This window comes from Dermacentor andersoni, chromosome 9 (assembly GCF_023375885.2).
Source record: "Dermacentor andersoni chromosome 9, qqDerAnde1_hic_scaffold, whole genome shotgun sequence".
Lineage (NCBI taxonomy): Eukaryota > Metazoa > Arthropoda > Arachnida > Ixodida > Ixodidae > Dermacentor > Dermacentor andersoni.
Genome location: NC_092822.1, coordinates 19,880,605 through 19,908,468, shown reverse-complemented (window position 1 = coordinate 19,908,468; position 27,864 = coordinate 19,880,605). Strand labels below are relative to the sequence as shown.

At 46.0% G+C, this 27,864-nt stretch overlaps 3 protein-coding genes across 4 annotated transcripts in view; 2 read left to right on the top strand and 1 right to left on the bottom strand.

Moving 5' to 3' along the window:
- The window catches only part of LOC126527185 (CYFIP-related Rac1 interactor B), a 35,511-nt gene extending 26,718 nt beyond the window's left edge, over positions 1-8,793 (top strand). For both annotated transcript variants that reach the window (XM_050174938.2, XM_050174939.3), the window contains exon 10: positions 768-8,793. In XM_050174938.2, the coding sequence (XP_050030895.1) occupies positions 768-831 (64 nt within the window). In that variant the 3' untranslated portion in view covers positions 832-8,793. The remainder of the gene's footprint in view (positions 1-767) is intronic.
- A 6,669-nt stretch (positions 8,794-15,462) lies between these two features.
- Positions 15,463-25,605, bottom strand: LOC126527183 (galactose-3-O-sulfotransferase 3-like). The gene is made up of 5 exons (XM_055068764.2): positions 25,584-25,605; positions 25,027-25,349; positions 21,050-21,190; positions 20,608-20,891; positions 15,463-15,923 (listed from the first exon to the last, which is right to left on the bottom strand). Exons 1-5 carry the CDS (start codon positions 25,603-25,605, stop codon positions 15,551-15,553), a joined length of 1,143 nt encoding a protein of 380 aa, XP_054924739.1. The 3' UTR covers positions 15,463-15,550.
- LOC126527186 (phospholipid phosphatase homolog 1.2 homolog) overlaps positions 25,299-27,864 on the top strand; it is an 81,321-nt gene continuing 78,755 nt past the window's right edge. Inside the window, exon 1 of the mRNA XM_055068603.2 lies at positions 25,299-25,480. The gene's annotated coding sequence lies outside the window, so the exon portion shown is untranslated. The remainder of the gene's footprint in view (positions 25,481-27,864) is intronic.

The window sequence follows — 27,864 nt, the reverse complement described above, 5'->3', positions numbered from 1 at the left end:
CATGCAAAGGAATGGTGGATGACAAAGGAACGACAAACTGCAAATGCAGTACAGCTAGTGTGGCCATAGAATTATACTGCTTAGGATTTTATTGGCTTGGCTTGGCCTGTCTCGTGATCTTAACGATGTCGGTGACTACTGGATTGACTGGTCTTCGCTAGTTTCAATTTCGAGGAAGCACCACCACAATGGCCGGGTGATGTACCGAAGCAAAAATATTGCTATTTTTGCTTGATTTCGTGGCCAAACTAGCATGCGTCCTGTATGCGGTGCCCAAATACCAAACAGGGTGCTGCAAGGTGTACGAAATTTTAGTGGACCTTATGCACTGTCTATGTAGCCAGCGATGGTGCCGCAAGGTTGTCCGAATAATTGGGCATGTTCAAGTTATCGGTGTCTCAATTACTGGTCGGCGACTGTACAAGGCATGTCTTGCTACTAAAACTCTTTGCCAGTGATTGATTGAAAATAAATTACAGGCGCATCTTGCAGTGAAATTCTTTCCCAGTTATTGGGCTAGACATTACAAGACTCGGTAATTAGTTTTCAAGGCAACAGATCAAGAATATGGCTCCAGGATGTATTCAGCTTCGTTCGGCACTGAACAAAGCATACAGTGACTATTTCAATGTAGAAGAAACACTCTTTGCAAAAATGTTAAGTAGTGTTTTGGCAATTTTGACGGAAATCATTTGGATGCGGTTCGTATTGTTTGTTGGGCTGTTATCAGAGTAGCTAAAGCTGGACTTTCCTCCAATTCTCTTCAGGTACACAACACGTCATTTGAACGACGAAACGACACCACGCAACATCAAGGGCTTGCTGGCCTGACTTGGACCGTGCTGCGGTAGTCATCTCTGAGTGTTCCAGTTACATGTTGTTTTCTGTCACCGGCCATCGGCTGTCACTTCCGTGCTACATTGGACACTATGCTGTGCTATGCACGCAATTTTTTTTTATATGGCACCTGTGATTTCTATTATTTTTTTTTTGTCACAATGATATTGTACGGAAGTTCATTGACAAAAAGTGAGCTGGACCACTTAAATTGTTTGCTGGTCACAACTTACTGCATTGGACATGGTGTCACATACCAAGGAGAAGTAGGTGAACTGCGCAAGATGTTAGGGACAATGAAAGAGAGACAGGATTGTTCTCGGTAAGGTCCTCCAACTTTGGAAAGAGGGAATCAAAAGACTAATGTTTTATTACTTTGACAATCAAGAGATCAATTCCTTTATGTTTAGACATCATCCTAATTCTTAGTTGGCTTATTTTTCTTAATTTTTCCTAATCCTAACTTTTTAGTTGCCTCCACAACCTGTGGAAGTTGTCTCTGCCCAGTGTAGAAATTGTGAGCAGTCTTTTTGTAATGACAACGAACTGATGTTTCGAATGGTTAGTATTGTCCTGTGTAGTTTTTAGTCATCAAAGCTCCCTCTGCTGCTTTAGCGCAAGGAACCCAAACTCATGAGTTCTTGCTGCACCTCATATGGTTTTATGTAGTGCATCACTCAGCAGCGGATTTTATTTTTTATTTCTTTTATGAAATATATGTCCTCGTCTCATCAGGGTCCACACCTCTCTTAGTAGCACTTTTACTAGTCTTTAATTTTCTGTTTTTTATAACTTTGCAGAAATATGTTCATTGGAGTAAACTTTTAATTAGCTTCCCTCCTCTTAGTTGGAAGATTGTGCTTTAGTACATCCTGTGCATTCTTTCGTTGTCCCTGCTGCTTGACCTGGTTGACCTATTTTTCCAGTTGTCAATGAAACCAGCCTGCGATGAGCGTATAGGTAGTTGGCTGTCATTGCCTCGTCATATGCCTTGACTGTGTTTGTCATTCAGCTTGTTGCTTTCTTTTCATTGCGCTGCGAAACAGTACAGAAGTTGCTGCTTTCCCTGCAAGTTCTTGACTCCTGAAAAACTTCCTAGAGTTCCTTAAAGACTGGTGTATGCAGGTAACTTGTGAAATTTTGTAACATCTTGCCTTGGTTCGGTTTCTGCAACTTGGGTTTGTACAGTCACGGGCTTCACTAGGATTAACACATGTATGCATGGCAGATAGCCTAGCAAGCGCACATCACTAGCCACAAATTTGAGAAAAGGGTGAGAGAATGAGGCAGTTCTCTCGTCTGCAGCCACTAATATTGGATGAAAAAATTTTTTCCAATGCTTTCTTCTGTAAAACTTCCACAAAGATTGGCAAACCAATAACCACTACATTTCTGCCAATGCCATGCTCGACCCATTCAGACTGCTGTCAGCAGTACCCGCTATTGATGTCATGCATTGTTGTGCAAACTTTTTGAGGTGGAGTTTTTTTCTCCAAGTTGCAACCCAATTTGCACATACAGTGGTTTGTGACAGCTTGGCATACTGTATGCTGTTTTTGCAGCTAACTAGGGACATGGGCATTGCATGCAGTCTCAGCAGTTGGCTAATAGCACATCACCATTCTCAAGCCCTGCTTCTCATTTCACCTGATGTGTGCATCATCATTTGGTATGAAATTAGGCTCTGTGCCATGTGCTAACGTTTTCCTGATCATAATTTGCTAATACATGCTGTCATTTATGAAGCTAATGCAAGGCTGTCCCTGCAGGTTCTTGCACAGTCATGTCAATACGTAGCCTAAACATGGCATAAATGTGGACTTCTCCCACTATAGTGCCAGTCTAGTGTACTGACTTCTTAACCATGGTATGATTTGTCAGGTGAGCACTTTGCTACTGCGAAGGCAATTCTACTATAAGAATGAAGCAAACTGAAAAATATTATTTCTACACTTGCTACTAAACACAACTATGGACAGACTGTAGGTGTCTTGAAGAATTGCATGCAATGGGAAAGTGTGTCGGACACACTGAACAGACTCTTGTATTCTGGCCACGTGTGGTGTGCTTGAAGACCCTAGATCATTTAGATGTAATCCTAAGCTTGAATGGGGGAGCTAATATGGCTGCACATGTGATCAGACGCACCATGTTTACTTAGACCAGACTGGGCTTCTAGATTACTATTCATTCACTGATGTGTGCGGGCTTTCAAACAAGTATGCCTGGCCTGCGATCTACTGATGACCTGTGGCTTTCAATATACAGTAGTTTAGATAAACATCACGTATGTTTCTTTCACTTCCACTTCTTTCCAAGAGTTGTCCTCCAAAGAGTAGTCACACCTGCATTTTTCAGAGATGGAGATTTGCAATCTTCGCTCCATTGTAGAAAAAAAGTAAACAATGTGCTTCGTAAATGACGGGAGGTTAGAATAGTTATCTCAGATTTCAGCCATTAATTGTGTAAGCATTGCTGCACAGAACTAAGTTATTTCATGACAAATTTTCATCGCAATGGGCGAGGAACTGCATTGCATCTCAACTCATTTTCTGCTAGGAGGTGTAGAATTTGCATACTCCCTTACGTGGGGTTTAAAAACATGGGAACGAGGTATTGTTTTCGTGCAGTTTTGACAACGCAGTCCTAACTTCAGTAGAGTTGAATGTTGCAAAGTCCAGTGTCATAGGATTGTATTGTGCATTTGAACACAAGGGAAGTCTGGATCTGGCACAAGTGAGATACTATTCATAGAGGGGATTGAATTCTATATTTAAGTCAGTAGATGGCTCTTGTATAGTGGTACAACAGGGTTAGTGAAGGCATTACAGGGTGCCTCACTCCTGAATGGCACAAAAGCGCGATGTTATTAACTGCACATGTAACACTTGGGTTAAAAATTTGCAGGAACTGCAGTTTCTCACTGCTGCCTTGTAACATAAAGGGTTGTTGCTCAGTCGTTCTTTTCACAACCTCTTAATGTTCGTGTGAAAATTATTCAACTGGCATGGAATCCGTATACTTTCCCTAATGACCTGTATAATGCTTTGGAATTAGACTGCTTTCAAAAATGTTCTGTAGCTTTTAAATATGTGTCAAAGCTTTACGAAATCGAACAAGAGCAGTCATCCAAGGAGGGCACGGAATTCTCGCTGTTAGAAAATAGTTTCGCGTCAAAAACTGAAAAAACTCCTTTCCCACTACTAGCAAAACGGAATGTCTTCCGCAAGGCTCTCTATAGACGAAGCGCATTGCAAAGCAAAATACTGCCAAACCACTCTTTCTGTTTAGGCATTATTCTTTCTGCCTGAGCAACACGCATGGCTGCCCCTTTGTGGCAGCCATTTCGCTACCAGGGTTCGGAACTGCACGTATAGGAATGTAGCAAGAGGTGCTATTTTTGGAATGATGTCAAGGTGATGGTGGCGGTTGTAACGTTGGCGATAGCAGTGGAAGGTCGGTGATTTGCGAGGCTTGTCTGATGTGAGCGTGCAGAAACGAAGGCTCTATACGCAGTAGACCATTGACAACTCAACCCTGTGAGTGCAGTTTAGGTTAAGTGGCAGCCATTTTCATACTGCCAAATTAGTCTTTGATGTATTTGAAGTTCTTTCACACCTATCGTGGCTGCTCAGTAGCTATGACATGCTGCTGAACAAGAGGTCACAGGTTTCATTCACTGCTGCAGCACCTGTTTTCAGATGCAGGCTGAATGCAATGACACTTATTGAGATTTAGGTTCATAATAAAGAACCACAGGTGGCCAAATTATTTATCAGTTTTCAAATGTCTCCTGATGACTAACTGTTTTATTAGGGCAAATGCTTTGACTTCGCTGCCAGAAAATGCAAAAGACAAGTAAGTTTCATTACTTCGAGCTGCAGATGTTTCAGTGTAGGTGTAATTTAATGTGCAAGTGAAATCTCTGATCATTTTGGCTGCAGCATCATGAAGTGACTGTTTTGCATATTGTTGTAGCTCTTCAGGTAAGGCGAATTAAAAGCATTTGGTGAGATTGTAAAGTGGTGCCTCATTCATACCATTATAGTAGCACATCATTCCTAGCATGACATGTGGCACTGAATCGTGTGTTATGATCGTTATTCATAAGCTATGCATAGTTTCTCTTGGCACATTTTGACTTGGCAATGGTCTACTGTCTATTACTCATATACATTGCAAAACTCAGTACGGCTGTTTGTGCATGCTAAGATAAACAGTGCTGATCTTGCACAGATGCGTATGTATGCTGCTTATATGTGTATGTTATCGGTAACTGTACTTGTGCTTGCATTTTATACTGACATTGCCAGCTGACGTAAACAGCAGGGGCTACTTAGCACAAGAAAAACAGGCCTGATTTAGTGTTCTCTGCAAGTGTTATTTTCGGTGAAATTTCTACTTTTGTGAACGAGACTTGCCGCCAGAGTGGTCAATTGTTCAATAATTGCTGGCCCTCGGACTTTCCTCGGTTGTCATCATTTGAAGTCTTTTCGATTTTTTTTTTTTTTTTCCTTTATAAGATGCTAGTCAATCTGTCTTCCTCATTGCACCCTACATTTTTCTTTGCAACTTGCAACAATAGAACAGTAACCACTGTCGGCGGTGGCATTGCATGTTCATCACGTCACATGGCGTACCGTCGCATTTGTGACTGCATTGCACGGAAGCGTGGAGTGTTAGTGAAGGCTCGTTTTGAACATTTTGAGTATTTGCACGTCAAGATGATTTTGTGTGGTATTGTGTCAATCTTTGTTCACTCATTTACGTAATCTCTCGAAAAAACTCTTGCACGACTGTAGTGGAGGTTTTCGACGTTTCGTGGTCACTACGTAATGTGATAAGTCATGCATACCAATTTTTTTATTTTCTTCCCCGTTGTGCAAAGAATATAAACTTGTAACATGCATCTCGCGTTTGTAGACCAAGTCTGTAAGCATCTGTGCACCTTGGTTTGTTTTAAACGGGACCTTGCACAAAGAGTTTTGAAGTCATGTCAGCATTTGTGTGGTCTCATACTTAAATTCTTCTCTGAAGAAAAGCACCATTGAAAGAGCACAAAATATGTTGGGTTGAGTGACTGCTAGTTCTGCGACCAAGGTCATGCTGCAGTGCTGTCTGTTTGGCTTGTTGGTGTGATACATGGGAAACAGAGCAGCCCTTGGGATGAGGACATAGCAGAAAACAAACACCACAGTGCATCACTTTTAACTGATTGATTGTGGAAATGTACACAGTGTTATTCATTATGACCTCCTGGGCCGACATACATAGAACTATTGCAATCTGTTTCTATTCCAAATATGCCATTAGTGCTCCGTGATGGGTCAAAATGGCTCGAGTCAAGCCATTTTGACCTATCGTAGAGGGCTAATGGCGGATTTGGAATAAAAGCAGATTGGCATAGTTTCATGTTATGCCAGTCCTGTTCATCTCACAGAGTTCATGCTCTCACATGCACCTGTCGATCGTCCTTTTGAATGTAAAGTATACTTTCACAAAGCTCCTTGCATGAGACGCATGCTCGTCGCACGTGGAAAACAAACCTGGCAAAAGGCAGTGCTATGTACTTGAACTGGTCACCAACAAAATGCACCTGATTGAACTGGCACATTGCATCGACCCCTTATTTCCTGGCATTTGCCTGTTTCCCTTTGTTGCCACTCTTGACTACCTTATAGAGATTATCGCACTTCTCTAGGCATTGTGAACACAAACGAAAGAAGTCTTGTTTGTGCAGCAAGTTTCTGATGAATTGGACACTGCATTGTCCCCAATTATGATAAGGGCACAAGGATAACTTCAAAGGCTCATTTCTTTTCTGAGCAACTCGCTTGACGCATGCCATATGTGCCGTTCTAACAAAATCCCACTTCGTTAGTCCTCCCGTGCATTTTTGTCCTCTTTCAAGCAGTCTTCCATGAAAATTTATCACAGCAACCAAATAGCGAGGAAAGAAACCTTGCATTCACGTTAGAAAGCATGAACTAGGTGGGAAAGAAATAAGGGCATTCCAAATCTTCAATGCATGTCCCCCTATACGCAAGAGTAACACACCCTCCCCTCTGGTTATGACACCTATTGTTGCTTCAGCTGTTAATGGTGTCATTTTCTGTACTTCATCTCGCCAACTCTGTGTGGCACAGTGAAAGCTGTAGATTGCGTCAGCTAACAAGAATGGATAATGAGAAGTAAAGCTCTCCCATTGTTCGCCGGCAATAGTGGCACCAACTGAATGAAAGCTTCTTGAAAGGATTATCAGCGCACAATAGGCGAGCCTTGCTTTCTTCTCAAAACATGCAACTGGCTTTCACATGAGCCTGAGCCTTCACTTCATAACAGAATGAGTGAAACGGAGTATATTTGAGGATGTTCCTCGGGCATGAACTATGCCTTAAGAAAGAACAGTGCTGCTCCCTTAATTCAGTCACTTCACGCAATGTGGGGAGTCTTACTTTTTCTCATGACAGTACATTTTCACTGAAATCATTTGCAAGTGTCACGTGGTGGTGTCCTTGTTGCATGGGCCACCGTGTTTTTCAATATTGCCATGCCATTTGCACATTTGTGACCTCGAGTGCAGATCGTTGCGTGTATAGATATTGCGCACAAATGTATACTCTACGAACATGTATGTGTGTAACATCAATGGCGTTTGCCATCTCTTGTATCCTTGCAGAGTGGATTAAGCGTCGAGCTGTGTAGAAAGATGAGAGTATGTGGCAGTTTGCATGCATGCATGTGTGTGCTGTGTGTGTGTGTTGTCAACGCAACTCTGTTGACTTGGTTTAAGAGACTTGGCACAAACGTCGCTCGATGCTCAATTTGTTACGTATCGTCTGCGCTTGCACTGTGTTTTATAGGTACGAGTTGCCTCTCTCGTAGAATTCAAGAGAAGCCATTGACTTTGTTGCTGTGACTTTATTAGTTTTTCCTTTTTTGTGTGTTTGTCGAGACACTCATTTAGCTAAAGCGCAGTCTTGGCTCAAGGTCTCACAGCTTTTTGGCAGTGAAATGTACCATGTATTATTGCATGGTCAAGTATTGTGATTCTTTTTTTATTTTTTTGTGGAGGGTGAAAAAAACTTTGTTCTACAAGTCCTCAAGAAAATCGAAAGTATGGTGCCAGTATTCACGTATACTTTTTTCCCTGATCATCGAAAAGCCCAGCCTCTAATTTATTAACTGCAATGGGCCAAAAACCAGTTAACTTTGACGAGCCTTGTGTTGACAGCTGTTACAACATTGTGTCAACATTTTGTTCATGTACATAGCATGTGATGCTTGGCAGAAGCGTTTTATTTGTGGACCTCCTAAACGCACAAAATTAATCTGTTTGCTTTTGGCACAATCTTGTCGCTGGCCATCGCACTGGAAAGATGCTTTAGGTTAACCATGCCCACATGTTTGCCTGCCTTTTGCACAAGCACCAAGAATAATTGCATTCTAGTAAGTCATTTTATTATCAGTTTTGTTTCTAACTCATATCGCATAGCCCTGTTTAACGAGCACTCTACAAAAGTCTACTCTTACACTTCGGTACTGTGAATGTGACAAGATTGGCGCTTGTGTTTTACTTCAGTTCAGACTTCTGCAAGCTGTGTAAAGACAGAAGTGTTGATCCTGTTTACTTCTGTTTCTGTGGTTGATACATTATGGCGGATGGCACTGCTAGGTGCGGGCAACATTGATTGTTGCACTTAGATGTGTTCTGGAGTGTATACTAACTGCTTTGCCGTTAACGAGTTTCTCTAGTTCGTACATTTGGAGTTGAAGACGTATTTTCCCTGTGTCGACTGTGGTCATGTGCTTGCATTTAGGCGATCTTTTTTGGACGTTAAGGGGCTCGAATGTCGTGTCACTGCATTTGCAGTGATTGGCCGGACAGAAACGCAAGTGCTGCCCACTAATGTCGTATCCTTCGTTGTTTTTAATAAAGAGTATTGTTGTTTATAATCTTGTGCATGTCTTCTGCTTGCAAGTCTAAATAAGCTACAAAGTGTCATTGTCCACCAAACAGCTGCTCGTGGCTTTGCGTGGAGCTGCAGTCAATGCAAGTGACTTATGTGTACTGCCAGTAAATGCGTTATAGCCGGACAATTTTATTCCAAATCAGTGCTGAGCCCATTGAAATTACCGCAGTAGAATGCTACTTTGTGCATTTTCTAGTTGGTACTCGTAGTTACGAGATAATTAAAATATTGATTTTTCTCGACAATAAGACTCGTAGGCTCAAAGCACATAAAAAAAACTGAAACAGACGCATTGTGTATACAGGGGGTTGAATTTACCAGCTGCACTATGTAGGTTTCTTAGCACTTTGGGACAGAACTGGCAAAAAGTTGCACGCACAAATGATGAAGACGTGACTGGATGGAAAGGCTTAAGGCCAGAGTGATATTATCGTGAAGCTGAATTAGAGTACAAGGTTTTCTGATACCCTGGACAAGCTGATTGTTCTCTAAAGGTGCTGCTGGGTCATCAAATACTGGAGGTGTGTCGTGTCTGAGAATGTGAGAGCATGAAATAACGAAGTATACTCGCGCGCTCATTTCTTTGTGTAATAATAATCTTCAAGGTGTGAACAGTGTGCACATAACCAGGTAATATTTTTATATATACAGGGTGTCAAAGTTAACTTGAGCGAAGAATTAAAAATTAAAGGCGCCTCGGAAGCGAATTGAAGCGAACGCTTACTATTCGCAATAGCCTATAGTAACTCGGATTTTTTTCCCCATAACTCGCTAATGACGTTTAATTACCTATTTTTTTAATTTGCTGAGGACCCAAAGTATGATACGCAGATTTGTAGAGTACCTTCATAAGTCGCCGGTCGAGTTGTTTCCTTGACGGTGCGTATAACTATGGTGGCTAGTGGCCACCATAGTATAACGTAGCCCTTTTTCCGGATTGCAAAGAAGGCCCGCGTAATATGAAAAGCCACGTGACGGAGTGTTTGCGCAGTGGTATCGTGCTGCCCTCAAGCGTGCGTTCTGTGAACAAGGTCAGCTCCCGCATGGCCTCCGAGATCCACAGCGGCGCGCGGGGGTAAATCTCTGAGGCCATGGCTCCCGTCGTATGACGGCGAAAATGCATGCTGCTGGCCAAGCGCTGCTGATGAGATGAACACCCTGCCGCTTCCTCGCCACCAGTCACGATGCAGCCGACCTTGTTCACCGGACGCACTCTTGAGAGCAGCACGATGCCACGGCGCAAACGCTCCGTCACGTGGCTTTCTTTTTCATATTTCGCTGGCCTTCTTTGCAACCCGGAAAAAAGGACTACGTGAGACGTATCGTACAGGAAACAAATCGATCGGTGGTTTCTGAAGGTGCTCTGCATATCATACGTCAAGGTCCTCAGCCAATAATTAAAAAGTTGGGTAATTAAACTTAACCAATTAGTGAGTCATGGGGAAAACAAAAAATTGTCTGAGTTGATGTAGGCTACTGCGAATAGTATGCGTTTGGTTCAGTGCGCTTCCGACAAGCCTTTCATAGTTAAGTTATTGGCTCAACTTATGCGGGACACCGTGTATATACATTTCTCGAGGGTCCCAATGGTGCATTACGTGAGGGGTGGGCATAGAACGGTCGGGAGTTATGATGACGTCACAAAGATGAGGCGGAGCACTCGATGGCAGACTTAAAGCGCGCACGATCGCTCATGAGTACAGGCTGTCACGGAAGGACATTCTAGTCTCGAGCTATTCGAACAAGAGTGCAGGAACGTAGTGGTGCGGGCTTGTGGTGGGATCACTGCGTTCAGATGCCCTGCGCGCCGAGTGCAATGCGCTGATTGAATCGGCTTGCTGTCACAGGATATCGAACGGGAAAAAAAATTTTTTTTGAAGGCCCTATCCACTCTATGAGGGTGGATTGCCAGCGAAGCTGTTCCCATCCGCTTATCGTATTCCCGTTGCTCCTCGGGAGCTCTTACTTTGCGTGGCCTACCATTATTGCTCGTATTCTGACTGAACCGTGCGCATACGTCACATACGATGTGTGGTTTTATACGTAAACCGAGACGTACGTATTCAGATGCACTAACGCCACTCGCTTTTACGAGGGAACCCCAGCGCCAGCCCATTGTTCGGAGACTCTCGCCGAGATCCGTCACGCATGGTGACACCATGCCGCCCGTGTGCGCGTGCGGTACATGTGTTTCTCGCGCTAAATCGTCGATTTCTAGAAAGCCTAGTTTTCTGTGGACCGCCGCGAAAGAATCACCGGTTGGTAGAGGTCAACAGCTTCGCCGTCCAGAAAACAAAAAAAAAATTTTTGATAGGCGAGAAATTAGGCGACGGGAGGCAAGAGTTATAAGCTCTAGTTGAGAGTTAGGTTGCACGCAATTACCGTCTCGGTTATGCGTGCGGTACGCTTGGCACAGGCTATATATAATTGGCACACTTGTGCAATTCATCACTTCTTGGCCTTGGAAAGGCCGGTTTTCGCGCCTATTTGCAAGTATCTTTCTTTTTTCTTCATACGCATATTTTCTTACGAAATTGTTTAAGAGAAATACAGAACCCTTCGACTAATTTTCCTGTTCTGGAAATCCAGCTCTTGCTTATGTGTGCACCTACGTTAAATCTGACATTCAATCGGGGCCGCACTGGGAACCAGACTGCGGTTTTGATTTTGCCCCAAGTTCCATGCCCGTCCGGCTCACAGTAGAAACGTGCTGCGAAAAGGGCATCGCGCGTATCCAAGTGGCGCAGCTGCTTCGTTTTCCATCGCCCTAGGCCAAGGCGCACGCATTTAGAAGCGTTTTTCGATCGCCCGCACCGGTTTCGAAGCGCAGCCGTTGACTCCGTGCCATTCAAATCTCGGCGGTAACCGACGACTCGTATAGAACGCGAAATAGAAATCTGCGATGTCGGGCCTCCGTGAAACGCCTTCGAACTTCAAAGCCTGGGCAGGGTGTGAACTTCGGCCAGTTAACTTACGTTACATCCATATATATATATATATATATTTTATAGTTATATTTGTACGCTCCGTGGTTGCTCAGTGGCTATGGCATTGGACTGATGAGCACGGGGTCGCGGGATCGAATCCCGGCCACGGCGGCCGCATTTCGATGGGGACGAAAGGCGAAAACACACGCGTACTTGGATTTAGTTGCACGTTAAAGGACCCCAGGTGGTCGAAATTTCCGGAGTCCTCCACTACGGCGTGCCTCATTATCAGAAAGTGGTTATGGCACGTAAAATCACATAATTATAGTTATATTTGTAGTTAAATTCGCATAAAAGGGGTCCATCGCGGTACCTTAATTGTGGCCTCTTCCTCCATTATGTGTCCACGCTTTTTAGGTACAGATACTTGTGCACTTTAGCCGCCCATTTATTTTGATACATGTTCCTGAGTAAAATAAATTATGGGGTTTTACGTGCCAAAACCACTTTCTGATTATGAGGCACGCCGTAGTGGAGGACTCCGGAAATTTCGACCACCTGGGGTTCTTTAACGTGCACCTAAATCTAAGCACACGGGTGTTTTCGCATTTCGCCCCCATCGAAATGTGGCCGCCGTGGCCGGGATTCGATCCCGCGACCGCGTGCTCAGCAGCCCAACACCATAGCCACTGAGCAACCACGGCGGGTGTTTCTGAGTCTTCATTCAAGACTTTATTTTTTTTTTTTTGCTCTGCACTTCTCTCACTTTAAACGAGGCCCAACCCATGTTCCCTTGCACTGCCTCCATTAGTGATTTTGCAGTGGGCTCCCAAAGCCAACCGGCCCACCGATCTTTGGTTAACTTCCAACCGCGACAATGCATCCGGTTTTCGGAACAGAATGGCACTTGCGAAGGTTAGCGCTGGCATCACGACTCCTTTTCAGATCCCGCGCGCCACTTCACATTTATTGTGGCCCCAAAGTGTCCTACGTGTCATTATTGCTGCCTTCCGCTTCCCTTTTATTTTCAGATTATCTTGGTGGGTGCTTGAGTAAGCCTTTCCTTCGTTTATGTATACGCCGAGGTATATTTATATCGTTTACTATGGATATGACTTGCTATTGAAGACACCACGTACCTACTCGTCTCTTCATTAAATATCATAATCCCCGATCTCTCTGTGCTAAATTTAAGGCCTAGATTTGTCGTTGTAGATTTGTTGTTGTAGAGAACCTTGAGAAACCCCTCAACAAATTGTTTCCGACACGATATATCTCGCGTGGTCCTTTTTTCCGCGTTCCAAAGAAAGCCCGCGAAATATGAAAAAAAAAATACCACGTGATGGGGCGCTTGCGCACTGTTATTGTGCTGCTCTCAAGAGTACCATGGATGAACAAGGTCGGCTGCAGCGAGACTGGCCCGCTACAAGGCATTTGCACCGTCATGCGATAAGAGCCGCGTACCCGGACACCTACATCAGGCATAACGCCCTGTCGCGAGCCAGTCTCGCTGCTGCCGACCTTGTTCATCCATCGCACGCTTGAGAGCAGCACAATAACAGGGCGCAAACGCCTCGTCACGTTTTTTTTTTTTTTTCATATTTTGCGGGCTTTCTTTAGAACGTGGAAAAAAGTACCACGCGAGATTTATCGTGTTAGAAACAATTTATTGAGAGGTTTCTCAAGGTGCTCTACAACTTTGCGTATCACACTTGGGGTCTGCAGCCAATACTTGAAAAAGTTGATTAATTAAACATAACTAATCCGTCAGTTAAGGGGGGAAATAAAAAATTGCCTGAGTAACTCTAGACCAGTGCCAACATTACGCAATCGGTTCAACTCGCGTCCGGAGTGCCCTTCATTTTTAAAACTTTCGCTCAAATTATGTGGGACAACCTGTATATCGCATGCCACTTACCCAAGTTAGAGGCTATACAACGCACCTATATTCATCTACAGTACACTAACCACGAAAAAGCCAGATCTCCCATCAACAATTCTCCCACTTGGAAAGAATGCTATGTAGGCAGGCTATCCCGTCCCCACGCCCCTTCTTTCTGCATGCTTTGATGACTCCCTGCAACCCCCAACCCCCTTGAGGCAAACCCGGAACCGCCTCTGCGTCTGGTTAAATGCAACGTGTTAGGAACGTTGTGCTACACAGGGTGTCCTCTCCGTGTCAAGTAGAAATAAAACAAGTCGTGCATCCCATAGTTGAGCATAAAGTCACTGGATGACGACCCCTGTGATCGGTGTCATCTGTGCCATTGTTATTTCGGCGTTCCACAAGCCGCACGGGGTGATTATTTTTACAGCGAAGCTGTATATGTCTAAGGTTCCATGCAATTTTGTTCTCCGTGAACAAAAACTATCATCATCAATGGCTCATACCCCCGTAAGTATTCATGCTCCCGCATAGCAAGCAAACAATACAATGGCTCATAGCCCCGTAAGGCAGAGGCTACAAGCACTCAGCAAAGTGAAGCGAACAATGCTTCCATTCTATGTAATCACGCATACAACACACACAACACCATGTCGAAAACTGTCATCATCAATGGCTCATACTCCCGCGAGCAATGGCTCATACCCCCGTAAGCAAGCAAAAAATGCAATGAGTCATAGTCCCGAAAGGTTCATGGCTACTCACTTTGCGTGAATTAGCTGCTATGACACTACCCCTGTTGTCGGTGATTTGAACTTGGATGTGTTGGTACCGAAAAGGGATCGGTTTACGCGTTCTGTGTTGCAGACACATCCCTTGCGATGCCACACCGATCCGGCCCATCCGACCACCCAGCGGCGTACGTGCATCGATTTGGCATTATCACATAATGCGAATGCAGTTGCGAGTGAAATGATGACCACCGATCAAGACAAACGAGTGTGCGTACCTTTCGTCACGACGACCACCCATCAAAACAATAAATGCGTTCGTACCTTTGCTCAAAATTATGCGTCACCTCCGTGTCGTGTGCTAAGCAGCTTCACTGGTCACACAGAGTGGAATGGCTGCGATTTTTTTTTTATTTTATGGACGTTTTTAAAAATTGGCCTGTGTCAGCACAATTCTTATTCTTGAGCTGGATTATTCGCAGAGGCGGACATTACTAGCACGAGAAATCGAAACACATATTCAAGTAACTAACAAAGAGTCACTAATTAACTTCTTCATTTATTACTTTACGGCACATATTGCAATTTAAGAATTGTAGCCGGTGAACTTGCAAAACGGTATCCACATGAATTCCCAGGATGGCATCAGTTTCGAAATGCTGTTTCCCAAAGTGCGGAACGAAATACATGGGCGTCCCAGTTACTTTCGTGCTTCAGTGCATGAAAGAGCGAACAACCGTGCATTTTCACTGCGAGTTTGATGGCGCATATCTCCAAACTGCCGTCATTCTGGAAATTCATTCCAAGTGGGTACGCCTTGCAAACTCACCGGCTACGATGATTGAATGTTTGGATTTCTCGTGCAAGTAATGACCGCCTCTCTGAGTAATCCAGCTCAAGGACTAGGATTGTATTATCTGTAACAGGCTCTTTTTTTTTAAATCCATAAAACCGTAAATTCGTAAAATCCGTAAATCCGTAAAATCCGTAAATCCGTACAACCTAAAAAAAGCTCACGGATCACGCTAAAGCTTTCTGTTGAATAAGGAGAAATGGACTAATTGTTCTATACAAAAAAAGTCGAGTGTAATGAAATTGAAGCGAACAGCGAATTGTCAATAAAGGGGAAAGAAACAAAAAGAAAGAATGCGCGGTGAGTATTTTTTGTTTGGAGTTGATAGTTTTTCGTTTTGCCGGTCATCTCGGCCCGCGGTCCGGCCTGGTCGAAGCCGCCACTGTCGTCGTCGTCGCCGGCGACGCCTGCGGGCAGAGCGCGAACAGCCGCGTGCGAGCCCTCTTCACGAACGCCTGCTCGGGCGTCGTGAGGAGCTGGCACATGCGGCGCTCGCCCTCCGAGACGTTCGCGCGCATCGCGTACTCGAACACAGCCTCCTCCTGGCGAAACTTGGTCGAGCCGACGCACCGCCGGTACCAGAAGTCGGTGCGGCTCTCGAGCGTGGCCGCTTCGGCCTCCATGCGGCCGCGGCCGAACGCCTCGACCTGGCGGTCCAGCTTGGCCGCGAAGTGCCGGTACAGCGCCTCGTCCACGCGGTTCGCCCTCTCCAGGATCCTGCGCGGGCGGTTAACGACGAATCACGCATATCACATGCAGAAAAGGATGCAAACGACACACGACACTGTGTGTGTGTGTGTGTGTGTGTGTGTGTGTGTGTGCGCGCGCGCGCGCGCGCATTGTTCGCGCTATTTACACTGCGGGAGCTGCGGCTATCTTGTAGATTACACAAGAAGTTAGGCCCCTGGGTATGTGCAACTGGACATGTGCCAGAATAGACAAGTAGAACAAGAACTGAAGAAGTCGGCAGCAAACAATTGAAGTGTGCTGCAAAAGAAGTCACAGAAGTAGCCAACTGTGGAGAAAGACGTCAAGTGAAGAAAATAGACTACGAGCCATGTTTGGAGACAATAACAACAAGAAGCAGAGCGTTCATTAGGCGAAGGAGTTTTGATCTACATCAAAGTGACGAAGGAAGAGTGAAGTGGATACAGTTGAGAAAATATTAATTATTATTGTAAAATAATTACTTTTTTTTCTTTAGAAGAAAAGGCGTGCGTTTGATCACGTTGCCGCGCGCTGAGTGAACCTCCCGACACCTCATTACGCGAGCTCGATCACGTGAGCTCCAACATTCGGCAAGAGGGAAGACGGCGCGCTTCAAGCCACCACCCTTCTCGACTCGCCCTCACACGCTTATCCTCGCACCCACAGCACACGACCTTATCGCGCTTGTACTTTATCCAGTACAGCAAGACAACGGCGGAAATTCGCCTGGAGTGTCCACGTAATTCCTAACTCAATAACTAAAAAAAGAAATAAAAAGAAAACACGAAACACAGTGTAAACCTGGGCTTCACTGCAATATTATTATTCATGGGGCAAAGCCCACTTCAGTAATTTCCCTTTCGTCTACTATGCCAATTAAGTGAGCTTTCCCACACTAAGATAGTTTGCGCGGTGAAACCCGCTTTTGCGTTGCAAATTCAAGTACTTGTATTGCAAAACGCACTACACGAGGTCATTGCACATCGCGACGCAGCGTGTGCGATGCGGGGTGAGCATTGACGAGGGCCGGTGCGTGCAGTATCAAGGTAGTGACAGTGGTGATGCGACAGTGTGAGCGTGTCGAATATCATTGCACGAGAAGGGAACGCGCGTATTAGGCAGCGCTCAAACGGGTCTAGTCCGAACTTCTGAAGAACTTCTAGTTCCTCCAAAATAACAATCTCGGCAGTGATTAGGACGCATTATGACAGCGAGCGATGGGCCCAATGCCCTATATGTAGAAATTATTCGTCGGCGGCTCAGTGGCTACAGCCTTGTGTTTGCCGAACACAAGGCTCCGGGTTCGATACCCAGCCGCGACACGGAAAAGTGCTCGTCTACCGTGTTTTGTGAGCACAAGTGTATGTGTTGGCTCAGTAAACGTTCTCAAAACTTGCCATCTTCAATCTGTGGCGCTGTTAGAAAGCAGTGTAGTTTTATTTTTACCAAGAATCCCCAGGGGGTCAAAGCTAACCTGTATCTCCCGGTACCTGCAGTAGCCCATGTGTTTATTTGGTGCGTAATTCGATTCCATATTTATTTGTTCTAGAAACTGTAACAGTTAATGCAGAAAGTCGGGCTATGGTTGGAAACTTCGTAATACTGCCTAGTCTCCCAGCAAGAGGTATGCGCCCTTAGTCAGTTCTATAACCGTTTGGAAAAAAATACGCCGGAAATTTTCAATAATATCAAGTTTTCTACTTTACTACAATGTTTCCGCATGTCCCAACTTTACCCCCACAACGACCGATGGCCTATTCCACGTCAACGAAAAATTATAGCAACTTCACTTTTATTTCTGGCCACGACGCATGAAAGGTGCTATGAAATGTTACCAGAGTAAAATAATTAGCTATATTAATTATGTAGTAATGGGTTTTCTGAACTATCCACAAATGAAAACGCGCTCCAGCGTATCAAGAACGCTACTATGGGGTAGACATTTGGACATGTTGGTTTTGCATCTTCAGGCGAAAGTCGAGAAAATGGTGACGATGCACCGATAGCATACCTGCCAACTGTGAACATACGATTTGGTAAAAAATCTTGCGGCGATAAAAAAAAAGAAAAGTTAAGCCTAGGGGTGGGGATATCACGCCTATAAGTTTGCGCTGAGCGCACACATTTTGTTGGATACATACACATATTCTTAGCGATTTAAATTAACACGCAGCGCACAACCAGAAGTAAGTTTGAAACAGCAGGGACAGACAACATTGTTTCCAGATTAGTGACTTGATCAGCGACTTCGCTGCTTGCAATTTGGACTGCTTCACGAACTTGTCTGAATAAGCTTACTTGAACCATGCACCCCTCTCGTATACGGTGTCTCGCGCTTACAAAAGAGTGGTGCAGGTATACAATCGCAGCATTTATTTTTCTTGTTTTCTTTGCGTGTAATTTGTTGCAATTATGTGCCGCTCCATCTTTCAACAGATCTATAACATATTCGGAAAACCAATCTATCTTTCGGAATACTTTATGCAACTTTCGTAAAATCATAAACCGAACCACAATTCCTAAACATTACGAAAAAAATTCCGGAGAGTTGGCAGGTACGACAGAGAGACCGACACACACAAAGTGCACATACACTGAGGCCACTTTGTGTGTGTCGGTCTATCCGTGCGTTTACATAGTTTTCGCGTCTCTTGCCTGAGACTACTAGAGGGGTTCGCATTAGGTTTCTCGCGCCTCATTCAGAATTTTCAGATGTCAAACAGCCTAACAAAAATTACGTGTTGGGCTTTGACTGTTAAAAAAGGGGCGCAGTAAAAATAAATATTAAATCAGTTCAGAGTGACAAAATAGTATTTAAAAACTATTTTCGCTGATTTCACAATGACTATTACAAGAGACAACGGAGGCCTAAGTTCCATATTTTTTAAATTTTCCACCCAAACTCCAGCGCCGGGATGTCAGTGTGATGTCACGGATTTCAAAATACCTTTTTTTTTTTATTTGGGCCACGTTAATTACGGGATTTTACGTGCCAAAACCACTTTCTTATAATGAGGCACGCCGTAGTGGAGGACTCCGGAAATGTCGACCACCTGGGGTTCTTTAACGTGCACATAAATCAACCTAAATCTAAGTACACGGCTGTTTTCGGATTTCGCCCACATCGAAATGCGGCCGCAGTGGCCAGGATTCGATCCCGCGACCTCGTGCTCAGCAGCCGGATACCACAGCCACTAAGCAACCACGACGCGTCTGGAGCCACGTTGGCTCAGTAAACGTTCTCGAAACTTGCCATCTTCAACCTGTGGCTCTGTTAGGAAGCAGTGTAGTTTTATTTTTACCGATAAACTATTATACTACGACCTAGCAGACGCCGTCAAAATCTGTGACGTCACGGTGAGCTGGTGCGGGAACTTTGAGGCGGCGTCGCCACCCGAATTTCGTATTGGAGTTTTTATCTGGCTTACCAAACCTGTGCTAATAGTAAGGAGTTCCTTTATTTTTCGTTGTGTACAAAATTTTCGAATACAGGTGAAATCCAATAAAACGGTTGATCGCTGTGCACTAAAGCCCCTGGATTACAGAGTTAATATAATCAACTCTAAAGGAAAAGCTCCCCATAGCGCCCACGCATGAGATCGGCAACCGCAATGGCGCCGCCATGTTGCTACTCTGTGAACGGCGCGCAGGCGCAGACGACGAGATGCGAGCCAGACGCGACGCGCAATCAGCGCGATCTCGCGAGCCTCCCTCGGTACGGTGGTGCCGTCTAGTTCAGGCGCCTGCAAACGCATTCTTTAACTCACAGCAAATTTTTACATCAACATTTTCTAAATGGTCATCCAATCTTTCTGAAAAATATGCGGAATTAACTTTACACGTTGTCCATACACGTACGCGCTACGTGTCAATTCTTTCGCATAATATTTTAAACATTTTGAGTCGTAGCAACATGGCGGCGCTTTGCAGTTGTCGCTTTTCTCGCTCAGCTTTTCCGCTAGAGTTAGTATACTAACTCTATAGTAGCTACTAACCCTGTAGCTTCAAAAAGTAGCCAAGGGCTTTGATTTTTGCCGCCGAGGTCCGCTATTGGACATTAACTTCAGCGCGACCCTGTTGTTAAAGACCCTTAAACTTCGTGAAGTAACGGCACGCTTTGAAGAATGCCGCCTCCTCTTCGCGCGCTCTGGCCGAGGCCGACGCCGCGTATTCGCCTAACAGCATCACGTGGACCCTTGCGCCGTGCTTCAGCGCCATTTTTGCTCGAGAAGCGTCTACGGAGTGGCGAGGAGCGCATGTTGGCGCCGTTGCTACGCTCGAGCGTTGTAGGCGGCGCCACGGACGAGGGGGGGGAGCGTAAAAGAGGAGAAACGAGGAGGAGTGAAGGCGGAAAAGGAGAGCGTTAGCGGGCCACGTGCGCCGCGCCTAACCAATCAGCAAACGTGCATATACATAACCTACACAATTGCAAAGGTATACATAGACCGGCACGAGGCGAACCGCATTTTCTGAGTTGTCGTGCTATTCTCTCCGCTTGCTCACGCGAAAGGAAAGTTAGGAGCGAACGGCTTTGAAAGAGACGCCGCGAACAAACCGGTCTTCCGCGGTGCCATCGGAAGCGCTCAATGGTAATCTTCTTTTGGCACAAGCCACGAGGTGCAGGCGGCAGTCGTCACCATAACTTTGTGAGATCCAGGAGTTTCACTCTGTGTATACTGCATTCTCGCCTCACCTGACTGCGTCCTCCGCAGGTGGCGGATAGCGGTGAACGCGCACGTTGTGCTTGAATGCGACCATGTCGTCCAGTTGCCAACCGAGCAGCTCGCGCAGCAGCACCACCGACTCGGTGAAACGCTCGGCGATCATGACGAGGTGGAAGTCTCGGTCCACGGACTGCACGAACCGGGACACCTCGTCGTCGCTGCCGCGGCCCGCCAAGTCGTCGCCGTCGATGCCAAGATCGAAAGCCATCTGGTTGAAGCCCAGAGATTCGTGCAGACGGGCGTTTCGGACCGTCTGCGGCGAGCCATAGTCCTTCTGGATCGTCTCGAAGAATGGCAACGAGCAGACGACATCGCGAAAGCGGATATTACGTATACAAACAATGTTATTACTTCCCTTTAATTTGCTGCATACGTATCGCTATGAAACTTCCGAGTGCTTGTTTTGCTAACCTGTACGAAGAAGGGCTCCCTGAGGAAGTCGGTCAGGTTGGCGTCGTAAATGTTGTCAAACATGAAGTAGTAGAAGAGCGACGCGAACAAGTCGGTTGGACGTCGCATTATCGTCACGTACACAGTGCCCGGGGGCATCACCTGCGGAGGATGAAATATAGCTTCGTCGGGAAATGATTCATTGAGAGAGCTATGCGGAAATTAAATTAAGCTTTGCGTAAGTGAAGGATACAGAATTCTGAAAAAGAAATTGTGAGTTCACTCTTGTAGGGCGCAGCATTCGTAGCGGTAAACAGCGATGTCTCGCGTTGCGCTCGAGCTCTTCGGATCTAAAAACAACGCATCAGCAGTCGTATACCACAGCTTGTTTGTTTCGAAAGATTAAAGAGTTCTTTTTTTATTCAGTACTGAGCCTATATAAAGGACAGTTTCCTACAAGTGCGGTCAAAAAGGCACCGAACTATTTATAAATGAAAGCGCAGCCACTGCAAAAAAAGAAAATAATAACATAAGCTGGGACACGCGGCAGCCCTCCCTGAAAGGCTGCTTTCTGCAGCTGCCTGCAAGCGGCGATACAAGCGACATAAGTTTATGCTTCCGTCGTCGCGGCAGCAGCTTGCATCCCCGTAAGCGAAGGCAAACTTGCACTTTTTTTTTTCTTAGAAAGCAGGCAATTAACTGTGACATGTGTTAAGCTGAACGATGTGGACGCGAAAATGCGATCCTTCTGCGAAATTTCAGCAAGGACAGTGCTGCGGTAAGCGCAAAATCTATACTCGAACACGTTAAGCGAAATATACGGGAACCTGCATAGTGTCCGTTCGGCTCGGACTATGCACATGAGCGTGACGGTGCGTCCGCTTGGCTTCGTCGTCTTTGCAGGCTCCAATTAGGGATGCAGAAACCTGTCTCTTCCTCACCTCAACCCCACTCCCTCCATTAACAAACACGTTAAATGTCTCGCGCATATGGATACGTTAAAAACTACCGCTCGCAGGTCGCGCAAGCTCCGTCAGTGGCGTGACAGCACGGCGACGGCGGTGGGAGTATCCGTATAATGTCTAGTGCAATAAAATTGGGCAGGTTGGTAATGGCAGATAGCGCGAATGGAACAGACGAACCAAAGAGTAATTGCACTGTCTCGTTTAGGTTTGATAGCGAGTTATGTTTGAACTGGCAGTGGCACTCGTTCGCAAAGCAAAGACATTTGTCTGAAGCGTCTTGTGTGTCATATCTCTAAGCACGCTAAAAAGGGGCGGTAAAAACGCGCAACGGTGTGCACCCAAATCTCAGCGCCAGCAGCGGAGGTTCGCTGAGTCGATGCCAGATGGCACCACGATACCACGCAACACTTGCAGCCTTCGTACGCATGCCTAGCCTTGTTATTCGAGAGTTTTAGTTTAGGGGACGCAAACGGCTTGCGTACGCAAGAACTAGGGGCAACGGTACTGCGCACGCGCAGGTGGTTCTGCGCATGCGCATTGCAGTGGCCCCTAGTTCTTGCGTATGCAAGCCGCTTGCGTCCCCTAAACTAAAACTCTCTATGAGCGCGTGTGTACATGGAGGCTACTTAGCGCCGCAGCAGACCAAGGAGACCCTGAGCAGACAGTGCTTGCACCAGGAAATTATTTTACCTCCGTGATGCGTTCTAGTACCCGCGTCACCCGCACACTTTCAACCTTCGTTCAAACCGAAGGCAATAAAAAGAAAAGTTGGAGTGTTATTCAGCCTCCGAAATCAAGGACAATGTCTTCGTAGGCAAGTTGGGGGTGACAATCGGGCGGAGTCACTTATCTCTTCAGCCTTCACGTGAGGGAAGTAGAAGAAGCAGATCGGACGACAATTTTTTTTTTAAGGGCAATATCTTTAGACTTGGCCCACGTTTTGATGTATGATGATGTGTCAAATAATTTCTGAAGTTTTACATGCCAAAACTACCATCCTGTTACGAGACACGTCGTAGTAGGGAAAAAAAAAACGTTACAGTGACGTTTTTTCATGAACGCGGCTGACGCGCATTCGTATGGGTGCCGTAGAGCACACGACGCTATCGGCCCTCGGTGCGCCTAGACTGCCCGCATCGCTATCGCTTTCGAGATAGGGGCTCGCCCGCCATACGCAGCATCCGCCGGAGTACACGGAGGCCGGAGTACAACCAATTAGCCTTGCGCATTTCACTAGTGTTTGGTTTCAATCGTATTTGAAAGAGCGCGTGTGAGAGGGGTGTATGGCCGCTCACTGGAACATCCGTGGCTTGATTCCCGCGCATGGCACGGCGCATCTCTTATACATCTGGAGGCAGCTTTTGCCCGTGACATATACCAAATGTCGCGTATACGTTCACTTTATATTAAAGAAGTGAAATATCAAAGATAAAACACTCACGCGCTCAAATGGAATCGCAGGTGGCTGTTCCCTTTTTCGAGATCATCCGCCTGACGCCAGGCAGCATATTCAAGCAGTTAAAGTTTCCAATATCAACGCTATCAATAAGTAGACAAAGCAGTGTACATACATGACCTATAAACGTGCTAGATTTCAGTTACAAATTGAACTTTCCGAGAAACACGTTTCTGTCTCTTGGAAACTGAAATACCAGTCCTTTGACGGGTCGACTTTTCATGTGTCGAAAAGTAGGGTCGACGTACAATTAACCCCTTCAGTATTAAGTCTGATATTTTAATGTAAATTTGGCATTGCGTGCAAGGGAGAAATCGCAAGTCCTTCCAGCTTCTTGCAGTTTTATGCGAAGAGTGTTTCCGTCTATGTGTCTTATTTTGTATTTAATTTTTTTGCAGAGGAGTTGTCAAAGCAGTACGCACGTGATACTTTTCGACTCCTGTTTTTTACGTTAAATTAAGGTCCTAGACCTCTGAACCCTAGATGTACTGACAAGCCTCAGAACACCAATTCGTTGAGGACCGATGTAGCAGCTACACTGTAAAGCAATTTACACCCTTACACTTTTACACCCTTATGAGCTAAGAGTGCGAGTTATAGACGGATTTACACCCTTATTACCATTTAAGGGTGTAAATTATTTTATAATGTAGCTGACGACAGAGTTATAGAGCCTTCTGGTTCACTGTAACCGAGTGAATCGGGACGAGTGTCAAAACATCGCGATGCCGCACTCCCACGTGACCACTTACTGCGCCATGTGACGGCACGTCGCAAAAAGCAAAACCGAAATGAGGTGCTGAAAATCTGCTATACCAAATTATTTACGGGGCTACGAGGCTAGTCAGTATTCTTTCTATGCGGTTTAGTTAGCGCAATAAAAGAAATGTCGCCGAAAAATAACATGTCATTACATCAAGCGGAGTTCCAAAACTGCCAGGAACGAAGGCTGCGTCGGACGGAACAAGCGTATACCGCTAGCGTTTCAGCGCTACTGCTCGCAGACTAATCAAGCTGTCGCAGCACGCATCCGAACGCTTGCGTCAGGGACGACGCGGCGAACACAAACAAGCGTCGGATATAACGGAGACTATAAGAGTGCTAAGCACGGCTATAGCGAAGCGTTTCAAATGCATCTGGTGAAAATTCGGACAGTGGCATATACCGGAGCCCCGACTTCACAGTTTTGAGAACTCCCGAAAAATTGACCGGCGATAAGGCATCTGCCGCAGACAGACCTCTGCTCATGCAGCGCTTTGTTTCCATATACGGGATCGGTGGCATCACCGGTAAAGTGACGACGCACGCTACTCTGGCGCCATCTCGTAGCCATCGTCGCCGCAGAGCCCGTCTAGCGCGGCACTACTCTTTTCTTTCTCACGCTTTCGCCATACCCTCCTCCTCGCGCTCTCTCAACTCTCGCCGTCCTTTGTCCTTCGCTGTGCTCGTTCGCTCAGTTACGAGGGACGCCGACACTCGCCGCAGGAACTGACGCGGAAGAGCTGAGCTCTAAGAAAAAAAAAAACGTATTCTCGTCTTGCAACTCATACTGAGCTCGACAGTACGTACATACGCACCTCCTTGACTCCGGTCTCGTTGTAGCGCATGTGCAGCGCCATGAGGTTCGGCCGCAGCCCGCACTGCGAGTAGTTGAGCAAGTGCTTTTGCGGCGAGAAGGTCTGCGGGTAGCCCATCATGTGTTTTTCCACCTCCCTGGGAAGCGCCAGGTTGAGGCCCTCGCTTTCGGCTCTCCGCAGAAGCAGGTTGAGCACCGACGAGCCGGCGGTCTTGTGCGTCTTCAGGAAGAACACGTCTCGCTGGGGCTCGCGGCGGACCGGCGGCGAGGACGCCCACAGAGGGTGCCGCGACGAGAAGACGCTACGCACAGTGTTGCCGACAGCTATGCATCACAATACGCCATAGCACGAAGGTGGCTGGTTCGCTGTGCTTTCAACAGCGCGGACAGCCCCAACTAGACGGGACAGACGACGGGACGAGACCAAGAGGCAAAGCCAGATACAGCGGACACTCGTGAGCCACATTTCTGTCCATTGTCAAAGGAAATTAACGCTCTACCGCATAATTAAGAGCACGTATATGAACTTTTCCCTCCGCCATTAAGGTGTCCGCTCACCCGGCAACGCTTCAGCAATCATTGCAGCTGGAGCGTTGGTGGCACCGGCAAAGTGGAATTGGCACACAGCGGCTTCCCTATTAACCCTGTAAAGCCCAAACACGTGTTCCACACCAACGAAAATTGTAACAAGTTGTTGCCCTTTATTTCTGGCCAGGGAGAGTACATTTGTACAAAAACAATGCAATTAGTTAATGGTTTGCAGAACTGTCCACAGGTAGCTGAAACCTGTGTACTGTAGCCTACTGTAGCCATGCTACCCGTGTAGCATGGCTACATAGGTAGCACGGCACTACCTGTGTAGCTACCTACAGCTACATGTGTAGCCATGCTACACAGGTAGCTGAAACTTCACTCCATGGGTGGATGGATACAACTTTATTGAACTTCCGGCAATGTTTAACGCGAACTTCACTCCAGCATATAAAAAATGCAACTATGGATTTTGCGTTAAGCTTATCTTGAAGCGTCAAACTCAGAGTAGCATGTACGGTACGTTGAGCATTAGAGGGTTAATAGTTAGCCGCACTCGCACAAACGTCTTAAATTATTATTGGCTTTATATTCAAAGCGCGTCTCCGAATGCGTTCGATAAAGTCATCGGCTTTATTTTCGCAGTGCTCGCCGTACTTTATTCCCACCCAATAAGAGTTTCTTTTTGTGAATATATGTTTTTTGTGACCTTTCGCCGATTTTTTCTGGTGGATAACTTTTCGCCTCCAGCCTTACCGTATTATTATTTATTGCTATCGAAAGCGTTCACCAATTTTGTGGACACTGAAGTGGGCTGTATCCTGCTCGTCAACACTGTGGTTGCATCGAATACATGACATATATAGTAATGAAAGAGTTCATTCGATATTCGAAGGCAAATAAAATGACTTCATTTGTAATATTATGCGGCTGGTAAGATCCAACAAATACAAGAAATAACAAGGTAGATACAAACCCGCTTTACCAACGCTGAACACGAAATATACCTTCAAAAGAACGTCGCATAATTTAAAGAAGGGATCACCTAGATCGCCCGCTTCCGACGTTATTATAGCCACTTCAGCGAATACATTTCAGTAATTAAAAAGTGGGAAATCTAGACGAGGTTATTTTTCCGTCTATGTATCTGTTATTCGTTGTGTTAGAAACAACGACCGTCTGGTACGATAATCCTTGATTGTTTTGTTTTAGTAATACCCGCTTATACACTAGCTAATTACTTTTGGAGAACATCTTGCAGCTGAAGTGAGTCAGCGCTCAAGGCATGTGTAGGTATATCCCGCGTATCCGCAACAAGTACCGATGTGTTCAATCCAAGGGACACCCGTCGCCAATTGTCCGCCAAATGCATCGCGTGCATACTTGTAAGAGAGAGACTCCGAAAGCACTGTCACATATTTTCGAAGTCGCTGAAGCATTACCCCATGCTTTCCGCAAAACGACACGCAGCAAATAAGGGTTTATTAGACGAAGTAACTTTCGAGATGCTGGACCCTGCCTCTGCGCTATTATCATGACGTCATTTAGCAATAAGGCTAGGCATCGAAGAAGGAGAGAAAATAGGAGTGAGAATATTGCGCAACGCGATTGAAGCCAGACGAGTCGGCCCATCACGTGATCGCACGTCAGATCCACCACTGTGCTCGAGGGGATGCTAGCTCGGCCGTGGCGGAGATACGTAGCTCGCAGGCAGTGGCGTAGCCAGAAATTTGTTTTTCGGGGAGGTGGGCTGGCCGGGCCACATACACGGAAATATGGAGGGGGACGTGCTCGGTGTGCCAACACCTACGTCACTCAAGAGGAGGGCAGCATCGCAAACGAGCAATCGATTGAAAACTGCAGAAAAAACCAGATATTGTCGACCCATACGCAGAGTCTCGGTGGCCACGTGTTGGCAGTGGCGTAGCCAGTTGGGGCTGACTGGGCTTCCGAAAAATTCCTGGCTACGCGCTTGCGTCTTCGGTCGACACTGCGAGAGAAAAAAGCACTGGGAATGGCTTCACAGAGAGTTCGCCTGCCAAGCCTGGCTGCGTCACGTAATGTACTCTCCTATAGTCTAATTATTTCGTCCGTAGTCCGAATCGAACCGGTGTTTTCAGCATGACACGGTCGACGACGACGTGTACGGGATATCGTGTGCACCCACCCACCTGATGATAGCCAAGCCGGCCACGACGACAGTAAGCAAAACCGTTTTCCTGCCTCTGCACATCCTTCGAGACAGACGCATCCCAGTCGAGGATCTTCTTTGACTTCGTCTCTCTCTCCGACAGTCGCGAACGAATCA

Coding starts and splice junctions, on each gene's coding strand:
- LOC126527183 (XM_055068764.2), bottom strand. CDS start 25,605: ATGATTGCTGAAGCGTTGCCGG. Junction 21,191..25,026: donor ACGAGACCGGAGTCAAGGAG/GTGCGTATGTAC, acceptor CATCCTCCGCAG/GTGATGCCCCCGGGCACTGT. Junction 20,892..21,049: donor GGGAGCCCTTCTTCGTACAG/GTTAGCAAAACA, acceptor GGCTCGCCGCAG/ACGGTCCGAAACGCCCGTCT.